The 16397-nt window shown below is 37.7% G+C and overlaps 1 protein-coding gene and 1 pseudogene across 1 annotated transcript; both read left to right on the top strand.

Annotated features, from left to right (window-relative positions):
* The first annotated feature begins 2239 nt into the window (after positions 1-2239).
* On the top strand, positions 2240-7742 carry LOC121889863 (annotated as a pseudogene).
* Positions 7743-11766: 4024 nt separating this feature from the next.
* LOC121889862 lies at positions 11767-13905 on the top strand. The gene is made up of 8 exons (XM_042402087.1): positions 11767-12013; positions 12097-12138; positions 12306-12368; positions 12745-12834; positions 13013-13066; positions 13153-13215; positions 13410-13538; positions 13622-13905. Exons 1-8 carry the CDS (start codon positions 11767-11769, stop codon positions 13903-13905), a joined length of 972 nt encoding a protein of 323 aa, XP_042258021.1.
* The last annotated feature ends 2492 nt before the right edge of the window (positions 13906-16397 follow it).

The following is a 16397-nucleotide window of genomic DNA, read 5'->3' as shown; positions in this document are numbered from 1 at the left end:
GGGTAGAGAGCCGTCGGCCATATCGTCCTGCAAACCTTGACTGCAAATCTGTAGAAGACAGCCTACGGTACCTAAGTGCTGACAGGCACCTGATTGGCAGCACCTGGGGGTACCACGCACCTGAGTTGGCAGCACCTGGGGGTACCAGAAGCTCAAAACAAGAGTCAATAGCAACAGCAAAATAAGCTGTTTGGCATTGGCAGAGAAGATTTGGCAAATTTTTCATGGGCGCAACCCACATACTCAGCTCTGTTGCTCATCCCACAAATGCATGTTCCTTACAAATGTGGCACCATTTAAAAGGGAAAGAAACAGGCTTTCCAACGGTATAAGATTTACTGCAAAGAAGCATTGTTACAACGAAGAAATAATCTACCAAACACAAATTTCCTTACTTTTTGTGCTATGTTTGTTTATACAGTATTTTTTTTATTTTTATTTTTTGCTGGCGTCTCACCTATTTCATCCTTTTAACAGCTTGTGTAAACATCATGATAACAGAGTTGTTGTGTAGTGTTAGTACCTGTATTAAAAGCTCTGTAAGTCCTTTTATAGCAGGTTTCAATCTTGTGCTTTGACTTTTGTTTGTTAGGATGTCCTTTAGTTTATATTTGGATAACAGATTGTGCCTTTAAAAATATTTACCAGAAGAGTCATTTATCTATATACAGCTGTAAGTTTCTTACCAGTTTTCCTGCTTTGAATATGTTCATGTCTCTCCATCACCTGACACCTGGGCTGCTTCTATGTGTTTCTCTTTCCTCCTTTAACTGTTTCTTTCAATCTTGAATCAGTTGTGTCTTCTTTACTTTCTCCTTGTTTTTCTTTCAACACTTTTACATCCTGCAATTCCTCCTCACTTCTGTCCCCTCTCTCCTGATTCCTTCACTCACTCTGGAAATGTAAAAAGCTTCCTTTTAAAAGTCTAACAGAGCATGAAGCAGAACTTTAGCTTGTATGGTGTTAATTACAGTAATTGTGGACATTATTGTAAAGTAAATAACATTAATATTATTATATAGTGCTCCCTGCATGTGCCAGTCACTCAGACAGAGGTTCAGTTTGAGATCCTCGGTGTCAAAACAACCAGTGATCAGACTAACATCACTCCTGATATCTGGGCTGAGCTGAGGGAGCTGAGAGGTATGGTGATCCAACACAAGGTGGAGCTGAGGAACAGCAAGAGCAAGATAGAGAAGCTGGAGTAAGAGAATACAGGTGAGTGCATTAATGTCAGTCACACAGGGCTTCACATATTCATGCAATGTTTGTATATTATTGAAATGACTGTTCTGAGTAGTTTATTTCTTTAGTTGCAGCTCATGCAGCAGAACTGTCTGTCATGTGGGTCCAAACTAACAGCCAGTGGTTTTATATGCCCACATCTATTTATATGGGATTAGATCCATCCATGCAACTTTTATATCAGCTTTATTTTGGATATACTGTATATTTCCATTTTTAGTTTTTTAGTTTGACAAGAGTGTATCAGCCATCAGCCATTTATGTATTTAGCAGAGACAAGTTCAATATGAGATTTTAAATCTGGCTTTTGGGGGCCAAAAGTCATTTTGTGCAAAAATGTATTTAAAAATTGATGTGAGTTTATATGAGGCTTAAACAGTCCGAGTTACAGTCTTTTTAGTATCAAATTCCCTCTTTGTGTTTCCTCAGACAGTGTTTCCCTATCGAGCTATAGTGGAAGTATAGTAACAAAAAGAGGGACTTTTACACTAAAAAGACTGTAACATTGAAAGATATCTACTTGATTTGACTCATTTAGATGACTGAAGCTTCATATTAGTTTCAGATAAACTTTTAAATATATTTTTGCACAGAAGTAGGCTTGTGGATTTTGGCCCCCATCGCTTACATTATAAGTGTTTTTTGATGTGATCTTCTTACGGTCAGTATGAACAGAAGTAATGATTATGGCAAGAAAAACCTATTTCAGCATTCATAAGGGCTCCTGACTGCTGTTTTAAGAGAGATTTACAGGATAGTAAACCTGTCCTTTAATGTTGTCATTTTGAAGGAAAGAACATCATTCTAACTTGTTGTTTGCTTCAAACTCAGTTCAGTGTTCAAGGATCTTTGGTGTTATTTCAACATTTGTTATCAGACACCTGTTTCATTCTCATACAGCAGTTCAGTGACCTGTTTTACGTGTATATAAAGACAAAAGCTGAGCGAGACGTGTCAGACTGGATCTTGCTGTTTAAAGAGGTGATATTTCACAATGAGGCGTGCTGCAGCTTTTCTGGCATTGCTGCTCTGTCTGTACTGGACGAGGGCTCAGGGTGAGAGTGGAGGGGTGACAGAGAATGATATCATTCAGACAGAGGTTCAGTCTGAGATCCTGCATGTTAAAGCAAACAGTGATCAGACTAACATCACCCCTGATATCTGGGCTGAGCTGAAGGAGCTGAGAGACATGGTGATCCAACACAGTCTGGAGCTGCGGAAGCTGGAGCAAGAGAATACAGGTTCATTCACATATTGCTAAACAGATTCATGCAATGTTCACATATTCATTACTTTTAGGACTAATTTACTGCTTTTATCCCAGCCATACAGGCCAGACTGACAGCCAGTGAAAGCAAAAATGCAGGTAGATATTTACATTTTATCAAATGATATATAATTAATTTATGTATGTGATGTTTCTCCTGTCAAACTCAAGAGTTAAATGTAACCAAATGTTTACTGAGATTAATATCTAAAATTCAAAATGAACCTCTTGGTAAAAATTTTTTTAAATGCATTCACAGTTTTGGAGGCCAGAATGAACGCCAGTGAAAATTTAGTCGAGGAGCTCCAGAGAGAGAACATAGGTAAGCTTAAAAAATCAAAGTGTGAAAATGAAATTAAATATATTATGTTAGTAATGAGAAACTATTTAGTGAGGTTAAGATAAGGATAAGTTTCATTTATAATGTTTTCGTGGGAAAACTTGAACATCACAAAGCACAGGTAAGCTACAAAAAAAAGCGAAAATAGCATCGTATGATAGAAATATAAACATGATCTTATGAAAATGATCATAATAAAAGGTTGATAAACTTTTTGTGAAAAACGTTACAGTTTTGGAGGCCATAATAAACAGCAGTGAAAATCTGGTTTCATTCATGCAATTTTCAGATATTATAAATTTCAATGTCATTTTATACTTGACTGTTGGTTGACTGTAAACCTTTCACAATAGTAACTAGAAATGTGTTCACAGATTTGAAGGCCAGATTGAACACTATGGAAAATGTGGTGGAGGAGCTCAAGAGGGAGAACACCGGTAAGCTGCAAAATACACAGCTGCCAGTTTATTAGATACACACATACAGGTATTTCAAGTTCCAGTTATGTAGTTTACCTCCTTTAGAATAAAAATGTTAAATGTGTTCACAGTGTTGGAGACCAGAATGAGCTCCAATGAGCTCCAGGTGGAGGAGCTCAAGAGAGAGAATGCAGGTGAGCTGCTTATATCATTATTAAAAAGTCAAAATGTCATATTATGGTAGCAGTGAGAATGGCAACGGTAAATCAAGGGTCATCCTCTGTGTAGCAGGATGCAGAGTGACATGAATACAGTTATTAAATGAGGCAGAAGTGATATTTCACAGCTGTTACTGATGTGAGAGGGAAATATTCTCTCTATGTGTGTCTTCCACATTCACACAGAACGACCAAAGGTGGCGTTTTCTGTCGGCCTTACTGACGCAGGACATGTTGGTCCCTTCGATACTCGCATCACACTTAAGTTCAGTAAAGTCTTCACCAACATCGGCCAGGCTTATAACCCAACTACAGGTACGTATACCTCTTTCACCTACTCACACTGACTTTATTTGAATTATTACATGGTCTTATAGATTTAAGATCCAACTTATCATTTTTTTGGAATTGCCTTTTCATGCATAGGTTTTATTGCAGCCCTATTTGTCCAAGAGGGGAATATCTCTCTTTAAATTGCGTGACTTGCCATTTCTCATGTTTTTGTTCTTCATTTATCTTCTTAGAAGGCTAGTTCTGTGGTGGAAGTGTTGTTATATATAGGGGCTTATGAAGCTCATTCAGATGAAGTACGTTTTACGGGGCTTTAAGTGATTTTTGGGGAAGTGAGTTTCTCTTTGACATAGTTTGCACATGTTTAAATGCATTATGTGGCCATTTTTGTTCTATTTTCTGTTTTTATTTATTTATTATTCTAATGGGTTCTTCTGTGAAGACTTTGATCGTTCCCACTTGTACTCCCACTACGCTGACTTTGTTTACGAGAATGCCTCTAAAACTAATCTTTATCCCCTCAGTGTTATATGTAACATACTCTGCAGATTTGTACTGGGTTGTCCTGTTTTTTACACACCATTGCACAATGTTAGACACATTTAGATGGCTCCCTCTTGAGATAAGGCGTCAATTTCACTGGTACCAATTTATTTTTAAATATTAAGTTTAACTATCCTTATTGTCCTAAACGATTTTTTTGTTCCTTATATGTCAAATTATTCACTGAGACGCTGTGATCAGATCCTCTCTGTGGTCCTCTTTGTATCTAAGGAAGTTGGTAAAAAAGCTTTTATGCTTCGGGCTCCTTCCGATTGGAATAAGTTATCTGCAAATATCTGCTCTCTGTCATCATTTTATTTATTTAAGAATACTTTGTTTTTTCATCTTAAAACAGATTGCCTATGTTTTCAGTAATTTCAGTTATTTCCTTTACTTCCATTATTTCCTGTATTTTTAGACTGATCATTTTTTTCTCTTCTATAAAAGGTTGTGGCACTTTTCTTTTTGTTTTTGTTGTTTTGTGTTTTTTATATGTTTTTATTTATTTATTTCCCTCTTTGTTATCCAATTTGTTTGTTTGTTGTATGTTGTTTGTTGTGTCATTGTTCTATTATATATCATTGTGACCTTTTCAATTTGTTTTGTTTTGTGTTGTTTGGGACCACCTTGAAAATGAGACGATACATCTCAAGGGGTTTATCCTGATATATATATAATAAATTTCCAACATTGTAATTTTTTTTTTTGGTTTTCACTGAATCAACTCCTTGACTAACACAGTCTACCATAAACAAACTTGGCACAAATTCCCAAAGAGCCACCTAGAAAGCCTGACAAAAGCAATCAAAAACCATTTTCATGTTGAATTGACAAAAGATTTTAATGGTGAGAAAAAGACTGAATTCCTCCTTTATTGCAGGTATCTTTACAGCCCCAGTCAGAGGAGCCTACTACTTCAGATTCAACGGGTGGGGAGACTGGTATTCATCTCTAATAGGCATTGAAATGCATCATAATGGCAGGATAATTACTGGGTGTTACGATACAAATGATGACACTGGTTTTGTCATTGTGTCTAATGGATTCGTTCTTCAACTGGAAAAGGGAGATACGATCTATCTGGTTCTCTACCCAGGCTATGGTGTTTATGATGATCCTGAAAATCGTACCACTTTTAGTGGATTCCTACTTTTTGCTATGTGAGGTCTGCTGTAAAAACAGCCACAGTTGATTGTATGAAATCTCAACATTACACTATTAAAAATATGAAATCCAAATAATCTGTTAGTGTGTGTGTATTTTTGTCTGGTTACATGAACAAGACACAGGATGAAAAAGTTCTCTACTGACAATATCAAACAACTTCTCCACAGTTTGAAAAACAAGTTACATTCTGGTGTTTGTTTCTTAGGGAGAAAAAAAAAACGAAACCAGAGCCATCCTGCAAAACTCACCTGAAATGCATCCAAATCCAAACAGATCACGCACTCCGCTTATTTATTTTTATTTCTTTTAAATGTTTTTCTTTCTTTTCTTCACATGCTGTCCCCTATTACCTATCTGTGTCCTTTTTTGTAAACCAATATCATCTCCTGTTGCCTTTGTATTTGTTAGTACGTCCATATTGTCTATACATGTATGCACTTATCAGTGAATAAAAAAAAAACATTATAGTGTTAATGAATATGAAGAGGATGTTATATGTAATTAAAATAATTTCACACAGCCTTTTGAAGAAAAGTACAACTCCTGTAGTAGCGACAATATTCTATGACTCCATACACAACTGTTTCATGAAGAGAGAACACAGCAACCTTTTTGTGAAAAACGTTACAGTTTTTGAGGCCAGAATAAACACCAGTGAAAATGTGGTTGTGGAGCTCGAGAGAGACATCATGAGTAAGCTACAAAAACATCATTAAAAAATAAAAATTGCATATAATGTTAGAAAACATGTTTTTGATTGGCTTTTCAAAATTTGATGTGCAAAAGTAATTGGAAAGGAGTCAAAAAGATTTCATATAAAACAATTTACTTTCAAAAACAAAAACCCCCGAGTGGTGAAAAGGCTGCTTCTTTAAAGACATTTAGCATTAATATATTGTTTCTAAACAAAGAATATGCTTTTGATATGATGACGATCTCTGATCCAGAGCATAATATATAGCTCTTCAAATCCCATATTTACACTGAAATTTAAAAAAAACAAACTACAAGACATACAACAACTGGGATGGAAAGGGGAGAATCTTTAAAGATTATAAAATACAGCTAAAAATAACAGAGGCAGAGTTCAAAAGTAGTGCAAGAGACAGTGAGACAAAACCAGCTGCTACAGTCTTATCTTAAAAGAAACTGAACTGCAAAAATATTTATAAATGCTTGGACTCCATTTGCTGTATTACAGAACATATTTTGGTTGAAATACCTTATTGGATTGTTTTTAAAATGGATATGTCACTGAATAAAGACTCAACTTTGTAGGATTCTTTAATAGACATTTTTCCAACCAAAATGAAATGTGATTATTTGCCACTGGATGTTTTTCTGATATATACAGTACTTTTCTGCTACTTCTACTTCTAGTTAGCACATCTTCAAGGTTTAAAACAATAAGAAACATCCACTGAGCTGCGATGTGTCATTTTCAGTTTTTTCCAAACATGCTTGTCACGAATGTGAAAATAGTCTCCCAATTATTTAAATATTTACACAGAGATTTTTTTTTTGCTGGCGTCTCACCTATTTCAACCTTTTAACAGCTTGTGTAAACATCATGATAACAGAGTTGTTGTGTAGTGTTAGTACCTGTATTAAAAGCTCTGTAAGTCCTTTTATAGCAGGTTTCAATCTTGTGCTTTGACTTTTGTTTGTTAGGATGTCCTTTAGTTTATATTTGGATAACAGATTGTGCCTTTAAAAATATTTAGTAATTTATCTATATACAGCTGTAAGTTTCTTACCAGTTTTCCTGCTTTGAATATGTTCATGTCTCTCCATCACCTGACACCTGGGCTGCTTCTATGTGTTTCTCTTTCCTCCTTTAACTGTTTCTTTCAATCTTGAATCAGTTGTGTCTTCTTTACTTTCTCCTTGTTTTTCTTTCAACACTTTTACATCCTGCAATTCCTCCTCACTTCTGTCCCCTCTCTCCTGATTCCTTCACTCACTCAAGTCTAACAGAGCATGAAGCAGAACTTTAGCTTGTATAGTTTAATTACAGTAATTGTGGACATTATTGTAAAGTAAATAACATTAATATTATTATATAGTGCCCCCTGCATGTGCCAGTCACTTAGACAGAGGTTCAGTCTGAGATCCTCGGTGTCAAAACAACCAGTGATCAGACTAACATCACTCCTGATATCTGGGCTGAGCTGAGGGAGCTGAGAGGCATGGTGATCCAACACAAGGTGGAGCTGAGGAACAGCAAGAGCAAGATAGAGAAGCTGGAGTAAGAGAATACAGGTGAGTGCATTCATGTCAGTCACACAGGGCTTCACATATTCATGCAATGTTTGTATATTATTGAAATGACTGTTCTGAGTAGTTTATTTCTTTAATTGCAGCTCATGCAGCAGAACTGTCTGTCATGTGGGTCCAAACTAACAGCCAGTGGTTTTATATGCCCACATCTATTTATATGGGATTAGATCCATCCATGTAACTTTTATATCAGCTTTATGGTGGATATACTGTATATTTCCATTTTTAGTTTTTTAGTTTGATAAGAGTGTATCAGCCATCAGCCATTTATGTATTTAGCAGAGACAAGTTCAATATGAGATTTTAAATCTGGCTTTTGGGGGCCAAAAGTCATTTTGTGCAAAAATGTATTTAAAAGCTGATGTGAGTTTATATGAGGCTTAAACAGTCTGAGTTACAGTCTTTTTAGTATCAAATTCCCTCTTTGTGTTTCCTCAGACAGTGTTTCCCTGTCGAGCTATAGTGGAAGTATAGTAACAAAAAGAGGGACTTTTACACTAAAAAGACTGTAATGTTGAAAGATATCTACTTGATTTGACTCATTTAGACGACTGAAGCTTCATATTAGTTTCAGATAAACTTTTAAATATATTTTTTGCACAGAAGTAGGCTTGTGGATTTTGGCCCCCATCGCTTACATTATAAGTGTATTTTGATCAATCAATCAATCCATTTTTATTTATATAGCGCCATATCACAACAAAAGTCATCTCAAGGCACTTTTCACATAGAGCAGGTCAAGACCGTACTCTTTAATTTACAGAGACCCAACAAGTCCCCCATGAGCAAGCACTTGGCAACAGCGGTAAGGAAAAACTCCCCTTTAACGGGTAGAAACCTCAAGCAGAACCCGGCTCTTGGTGGGTGGCCATCTGCTTTGACTGGTTGGGTTGAGAGAGAGAAAGAGAGAGGGAAAGGGGAAGGGGGGACAGAAGAACAACAATCATGACAATAACAATAAGTATAAGCATCAACAGCCAGAGAAGGATGCCATCAGGACTGTGAAGGACTGCAAAGGCTCGGCCCAGAACCCAGGGTTTCCTGTGAGATGAGAAAGCACAAAAAACTCTGGGGAAGAAGCAAAGTTAGTGACATGCATTGATGTTACATGAATGCATACAGATGGAGAGGAGGAGGGGGAGGAGGAGAGAGGAGCTCAGTGCATCATGGGAAGTCCCCCAGCAGTCTAGGCCTATAGCAGCATAACTAAGGGCTGATCCAAGGCGAGCCTGGTCGGCCCTAACTATAAGCTTTATCAAAAAGTAAAGTTTTAAGCCTACTCTTAAACATAGAGAGGGTGTCTGCACCCCGGACCGAATCTGGTAGATGGTTCCATAGGAGAGGAGCCCGATAGCTAAAGGCTCTGTCTCCCATTCTACTTTTAAAGACTGTAGGAACCACCAGTAAGCCTGCATTCTGGGAGCGCAGTGTTCTAGTGGGGTAATATGGTATTATGAGCTCTTCAAGATATGATGGTGCCTGACCATTAAGGGCTTTGTAAATTAGGAGAAGGATTTTAAATTCTATTCTAGATTTTACAGGAAGCCAATGTAGCAAAGCTAAAATGGGAGAAATGTGATCTCTTTTTCTAGTTTTAGTCAGTACACATGCAGCTGCATTCTGGACCAGCTGGAGAGTCTTTAGAGACTTGTTAGGGCAGCCTGATAATAAGGAATTGCAATAATCCAGCCTAGAAGTAACAAATGCGTGAACTAGTTTTTCTGCATCTTTTAGAGACAGGATGTGCCTGATTTTTGCGATATTACGTAAGTGAAAAAAGGCAGTCCTTGACATTTGATTTATGTGGGAGCTAAAGGACATATCCTGATCAAAGATAACTCCCAGATTCCTTACGGTGGTGTTGGAGGCCAGGGTAATGCCATCCAGAGTAGCTATATCATTAGATAATGTGTTTCTAAGGTGTTTAGTGCCAAGCACAATGACTTCAGTTTTATCTGAATTTAGTAGTAGAAAATTGCAGGTCATCCAGGTCTTTATGTCCTTAAGGCACGCTTGGAGTTTGTTTAACTGATTGGGTTCATCTGGCTTCATTGATAAATATAATTGGGTGTCATCTGCATAACAATGAAAATTTATGGAGTGTTTCCTAATAATGTTACCTAAAGGAGGCATATACAAGGTGAATAGAATTGGTCCAAGTACAGGACCTTGTGGAACTCCATGTCTAACCCTTGCCTTCACGGAGGATTCATCATTAACATGTACAAACTGAAATCGGTCTGATAAATAGGACTTAAACCAGCTTAATGCAGTCCCTTTAATGCCAATTAAATGTTCCAGTCTCTGCAAAAGGATTTGATGGTCGATTGTGTCGAATGCGGCACTAAGATCTAACAGGACAAGTACAGAGACAAATCCTTTGTCCAATGCAGTAAGGGGGTCATTTGTGACTTTCACCAGTGCTGTCTCTGTGCTATGATGCGCTCTAAATCCTGACTGAAAATCCTCAAATAAACTATTGTTATGTAGAAAGTCACATAAGTGATTAGAGACTGCTTTCTCAAGGACCTTAGAGAGAAATTGAAGGTTAGATATAGGTCTATAATTGGCTAAAACACCTGAATCAAGAGTAGGCCTCTTAAGAAGAGGTTTAATTACAGCTACTTTAAAGGACTGTGGTACATAGCCTGTTACTAAAGACAGATTGATCATATCTAGTTACGAAGTGCTAACTAAGGGTAAGGCTTCCTTAAGCAACCTGGTTGGGATGGGGTCTAAGAGACAGGTTGATGGTTTAGCTGAACAAATCATTGAAGTTAGTTCAGGAAAGTCGACTGGAGAAAAACAGTCCAAATATATGTCAGGATTTACAGCTGTTTCTAAGGTGCTTGTGTTTGGGGAGAAAACGGTGCCTGTTGAGGGCAGGAGGTGGTTAATTTTGTCTCTAATAGTTAAAATTTTATCATTAAAGAAGCTCATAAAGTCATTACTACTGAGAGCTATAGGCATACATGGATCAATAGAGTTATGACTCTTTGTCAGCCTGGCCAAAGTGCTGAAAAGGAACCTAGGGCTGTTTTTATTCTCTTCTGTTAATGCTGAGTAATAGGCGGCTCTGGCATTACAGAGGGCCTTCCTATATGTTTTAAGACTATCTTGCCAGACTAAGCGAGATTCTTCTACTTTGGTGGAACGCCAAATCCTTTCCAATTTTCGCGATGTTTGCTTTAATTTGCGGGTTTGGGAGTTATACCATGGAGCTAACCTCTTATGTTTTATTATCTTCCTTTTTAAGGGGGCGATGGAGTCGAGTGTTTTTCTTAATGAGCCTGCAGCACTATCAACAAGATTATCAATTTGGGAGGGACTAAAGTTAACATAAGAGTCCTCTGTAGTATTGAGACATGGCACTGAATTCAGTACTGATGGAATTGCTTCCTTAAATTTATCTACAACACTATCAGAGAGACATCTAGTGAGGACATTTTTGTCTAATGGTGTGTAATCCAGTAATAGGAATTCAAAAGTTATTAAAAATGATCTGATAGAATAGGATTTTGTGGAAAAATTATTAAATGTTCAATTTCAATCCCATAAGTCAGAACAAGGTCTAGGTTGTGGTTAAGACAGTGAGTGGGATTATTTACACACTGAGAGAAGCCAATTGAGTCTAATAATGAGATGTGATGTGATCTTCTTATGGTCAGTATGAACAGGAGTAATGATTATGGCAAGAAAAACCTATTTCAGCATTCATAAGGGCTCCTGACTGCTGTTTTAAGAGAGATTTACAGGATAGTAAACCTGTCCTTTAATGTTGTCATTTTGAAGGAAAGCGCATCATTCTAACTTGTTGTTTGCTTCAAACTCAGTTCAGTGTTCAAGGATCTTTGGTGTTATTTCAACATTTGTTATCAGACACCTGTTTCATTCTCATACAGCTTTTCAGTGACCTGTTTTACGTGTATATAAAGACGAAAGCTGAGCGAGACGTGTCAGACTGCATCTTGCTGTCTAAAGAGGTGATATTTCACAATGAGGCGTGCTGCAGCTTTTCTTGCGTTGCTGCTCTGTCTGTACTGGACGAGGGCTCAGGGTGAGAGTGGAGGGGTGACAGAGAATGATATCTCTCAGACAGAGGTTCAGTCTGAGATCCTGCGTGTTAAAGCAACCAGTGATCAGACTAACATCATTCCTGATATCTGGGCTGAGCTAAAGGAGCTGAGAGACATGGTGATCCAACACAGTCTGGAGCTGCAGAAGCTGGAGCAAGAGAATACAGGTTCATTCACATAGTGCTATACAGATTCATGCAATGTTCACATATTCATTACTTTTAGGACTAATTTACTGCTTTTATCCCAGCCATACAGGCCAGACTGACAGCCAGTGAAAGCAAAAATGAAGGTAGATATTTACATTTTATTAAATGATATATAATTAATTCATGTTTTTGATGCTTTTCCTGTCAAACTCAAGAGTTAAATGTAACCAAATCTTTAAGCTGTTTAACAAGATTAATATCTAATATTCAAAATGAACCTTTTGGTAAAAAACTTTGAATGTATTCACAGTTTTGGAGGCCAAAATGAACGCCAGTGAAAATGTTATTGTGGAGCTCAAGAGAGACATCATGGGTAAGCTACAAAAACATAAATAAAAAATAAAAAATACATATAATCTTAGAAAACATGTTTTTGCAAAATATGATGTGCAAAAGTAATTGGAAAGGAGTCAAAAAGATTGAACAGAAATGTAACATCTGGGGTTGTTAATCTATTATAATTATCTATAATATCTATAAAAATACTATAATTAATATTAATAATATTAATTAATATTAATTAGTATTGTTATATTTATTGATTTTTCTCCTCTATTGCAGATCTTTTGGTCAGAGTGACAACAACTGACAATAAGAATACAGGTGGGCCTACATAGTAATCAAGACAAAATGTGAAAACTGCAGACCATAATCCTATTTTACAATAAAAGTGATAAATGTGTTCACAGTGTTGGAGGCCAGAATGAGCTCCAATGAGCTCCAGGTGGAGGAGCTCAAGAGAGAGAATGCAGGTAAAAAAAAAAAAAAAAAAGTAAAAAATCCAAAGTGAAGTCCAAAAGTGATGAAAGAGGAGTAAAAAGATAGACTTAAAAGAAAAAAGTTTGACATATTGATCAAATTTATATTATATATATATATATATATATATATATAAATAATATATATATATACACATACTGCAATTTATATGTGGATGTTAATCTTAATTTATTTCCTCCTCTAATGCAGATCTTCTAGCCAGAGTAACAGGAACAGAAAATAAGAGCACAGGTAGGCCTACATAGTAATCAAAGAAAAATGTGAAAACTGCTAACCGTAGTCCTACTTTACAGTAAGAGTTTTATATGTGTTCACAGTGTTGGAGGCCAGAATGAGCTCCAATGAAAACGAGGTGGAGGAGCTCAAGAGAGAGAATGCAGGTAAGCTGCTTAAATCATTATTGAAAGTCAAAATGCTGCTATCAGCATCAAACTGACTGCAGTGTCACTATGTTGTATGCTTGAAAAGCAGTATGTCAATGAGGAAAATATTTTAAAAACAAAAGATGCAGTTACATTTCTCAGAGACTGCACATTAGACGTTTTCAATATGCACGTCTCCCACATTTACACAGACCGACTAAAGGTGGCATTTTCAGTCAGTCTTACTGATGCAGGACATGTTGGACCCTTCAATACTGAAACCACACTTAAGTTCAGTAAAGTCTTCACCAATATCGGCCAGGCCTACAACCCAACTACAGGTATTCAGTTCTTTTATATTCAGTTTTCAGTACTGATCTGGGGAGAAGCTCTGACCCCTCACTGATTTTCTCCTCTGATGCAGGTATCTTCACAGCTCCAGTCAGAGGAGCCTACTACTTCAGATTCACCTTGTGGGACACACATACATCAACTTGGATGGGTGCTAATCTCTATCACAATAAGAAGAGAATGATGTATAGTTCAGACATCACTGATAGCAATGGCAATGTCTCTGTGTCTAATGCTTTAATCCTTCAACTAGAAAAGGGGGATGTGATCTACATGACTCTTGGGACAGACCACCGTGTTTCAGATCAATACGTCAATCGTACCACCTTTGATGGTTTTCTGCTTTTCCCTCTGTGAGTGCAGCTGTGAAGTACCCACAGTTCATATTACACAGTTTCAACATTACTGTGTTAAAAAATATAAACACTTATAAAATCAAAATAACTGTTTTTGTCTGGTTAGATGAACAAGACTCTACAATGCCTACAACATTCTCACCTAAAATATGGAGAAAAAAAAAATTGCACATTTTATAAAGAAGTTAACTAACTGTTAAACCCATGTTAGTGAATGACACAACTCCTACAGTTACTATGTGGATCCATCTATGCACCTTAGAGCTTTATATAGTGCAGTAGAGTCTTTACATATTTTGACAGTACATGTTTTTTTGTTGTGTTGGCTCTGTAGCACTATTTGCTATAAATACATGCATGTTAATACACAGATGAACCATGACCCAGTTGTAGCCCTTTACAACCTGAGTCTGGGAAACAAACATACACACTTTTGAAAGATCAAAGACTGAAATTGCTCTCAACTGTTCAGTTCTCATGATCATTCAACATTAATGTGCTGTAGATTTTAAAGGATTCAGTGCAAATGATTTTAAAAGATCATTCTAACTTGTTTGCTTTAAATTCAGTTCAGTGTTGACGGATCTTTGGTTTTATTTTTACATTTGTTATCAGACACCTCAGACAATCATTCAAAATTCACAAGAGACACAGGAGACACTAACTATGACCACAGATGACTCGACAAAGTCTGAACTCAAAACTGGACTATAAATACATACCAAACTAATCAGGGAATGGGGAACAGGTGACTTGACACAAGGACAGGCTGGGAATGATTGGCTGAGGGAAACACAGGGCGCAGGGTAGGACTAACAAGACTGATACAGGTGGGGCAGGTGTGGGGAATACACAGAGTAGGGCAGGGCTAACGAGGGCAATGCAGGGCAGGTGAGAGGAGAAGCACATAAACACAGGAGGAAAACACACAGGGAAACCAGAAAACCAAAAACACAATAAGCACAGTCCGACTATTAAAGGCAACCCAAATGCCAGAAAGTCTGAGGGCATCTGATGGATAATAACCAAGGAATTCAAAAGAACAAAAACACAGAGTCCAAAAAACAACCGAAAGTCCATTCAGGATGTGACATCAGCAGGGCTGTGCAGAGACCTTTAGAGGGGCAGGTGCTCAAAGTTAAAAAGGGGCATATGGAACAAGATTTTAAAACACCACATACACCGACATAATTTATAGCACAACCTGTTGAAGTATAGCAACTCATATTCAAGCAGAATGTAACATAGAATCTTACAACAAACTGCATCATACTACATCATTGTCCCCCACCTGATGAAATCAAAGGTCCTGTCCTGTAACCCCTGGGACACACTGGATGCGTGAGCAGCATGTGTGCGTCGCGGAACCTCTTGCTTTTCATTTTGGCACCCATGTTAACAGGTTAGAGCGGTCACACAGCCCACGTGAAACACACGTCACGGCAAGGCTGCTGCGTCACTTCATCTAGAGATTCAAGGTCTCGCCCATTTTCTCCGTGTGACGTGCGCCGTTCTCAGCAGAAATAGACAGGGAAAACGAGAAAGATAGGGCTGCCAGTGGCAGAAGCGCCGCAGTAGACATGCTTCCAGTGTGGACACTGCAAGTGTGAGAGACGCAGCAGTTCAGCAACACACACACACACGCTGCTCACGCATCTAGTGTGTCTCAGGCATAAGGACCAAGGTTTTGTCATTGTAAGGGTAAATGAATGGCAGGATTAGCCAACGGCTTCAAGTACTTTTGTCTGAAGTACTTTGTTTATAATGTTTGACTGAACGACAGCTAAAAATTAAGGCTGCAAGAAGCGTTGAACGGGCCCTCGCGCCTCCGCACATGTCGGGCCACGGCGCAGTCGAAGGACTTCTGTCATGGGCATGTAGATGTCTTCAGACCCAGGCTGTTTTCAGACAATGCAAGAAGATAAACATCATTTCCTATGTCGACTATTTTGCCTGCTGCTGGGACTGCTTTGCTGCAATTTCATAGGGGGCGCTATTCAGCCAGTTTGCATCACTGATGGGATACTGTCATATAGACGTTTTCAGGCCGGGACTCTTATCAAACATGTAAAGTTCGGTGCAGACTGGAGCATGTACAATAAAGTAATGGCAACTTCCTGTGTCATGGTGAAACATCAAATGTGTGAGGATAAGAATTTTCTGCAGGGTGAGACATGTCTGTCTTGCTCACACCTGTATCATCAAAATTATGCAAGTTTTGGGCCCTTTCATTGTAATTTCACTTAATAATTTGAAAACTTTTGATGAGTTTGTGTGTAAAAGAAATGCCTTTCCTAATTTTCATCAAGTTTATGTTCAGAAAAGTAAAGACTTTTAACCCACATGACCTGGTCAAAGTTTGATTGAAATGTGTACCCCCTATTCTCTCTCTTTCTCCCTCTCAGTTGGAGAGGAGAGTGTCACTCTTCTTGTGAAATATCCTCATAAATCCCTTGACTTTGGCAATCCCTTGACTTTTGACAAATCCTACAT

Source organism: Thunnus maccoyii, chromosome 22 (genome assembly GCF_910596095.1).
Source record: "Thunnus maccoyii chromosome 22, fThuMac1.1, whole genome shotgun sequence".
Classification (NCBI taxonomy): Eukaryota; Metazoa; Chordata; class Actinopteri; order Scombriformes; family Scombridae; genus Thunnus; species Thunnus maccoyii.
The sequence above is the reverse complement of the archived record's forward strand: the minus strand, read 5'-3'. Positions and strand labels throughout refer to the sequence as shown.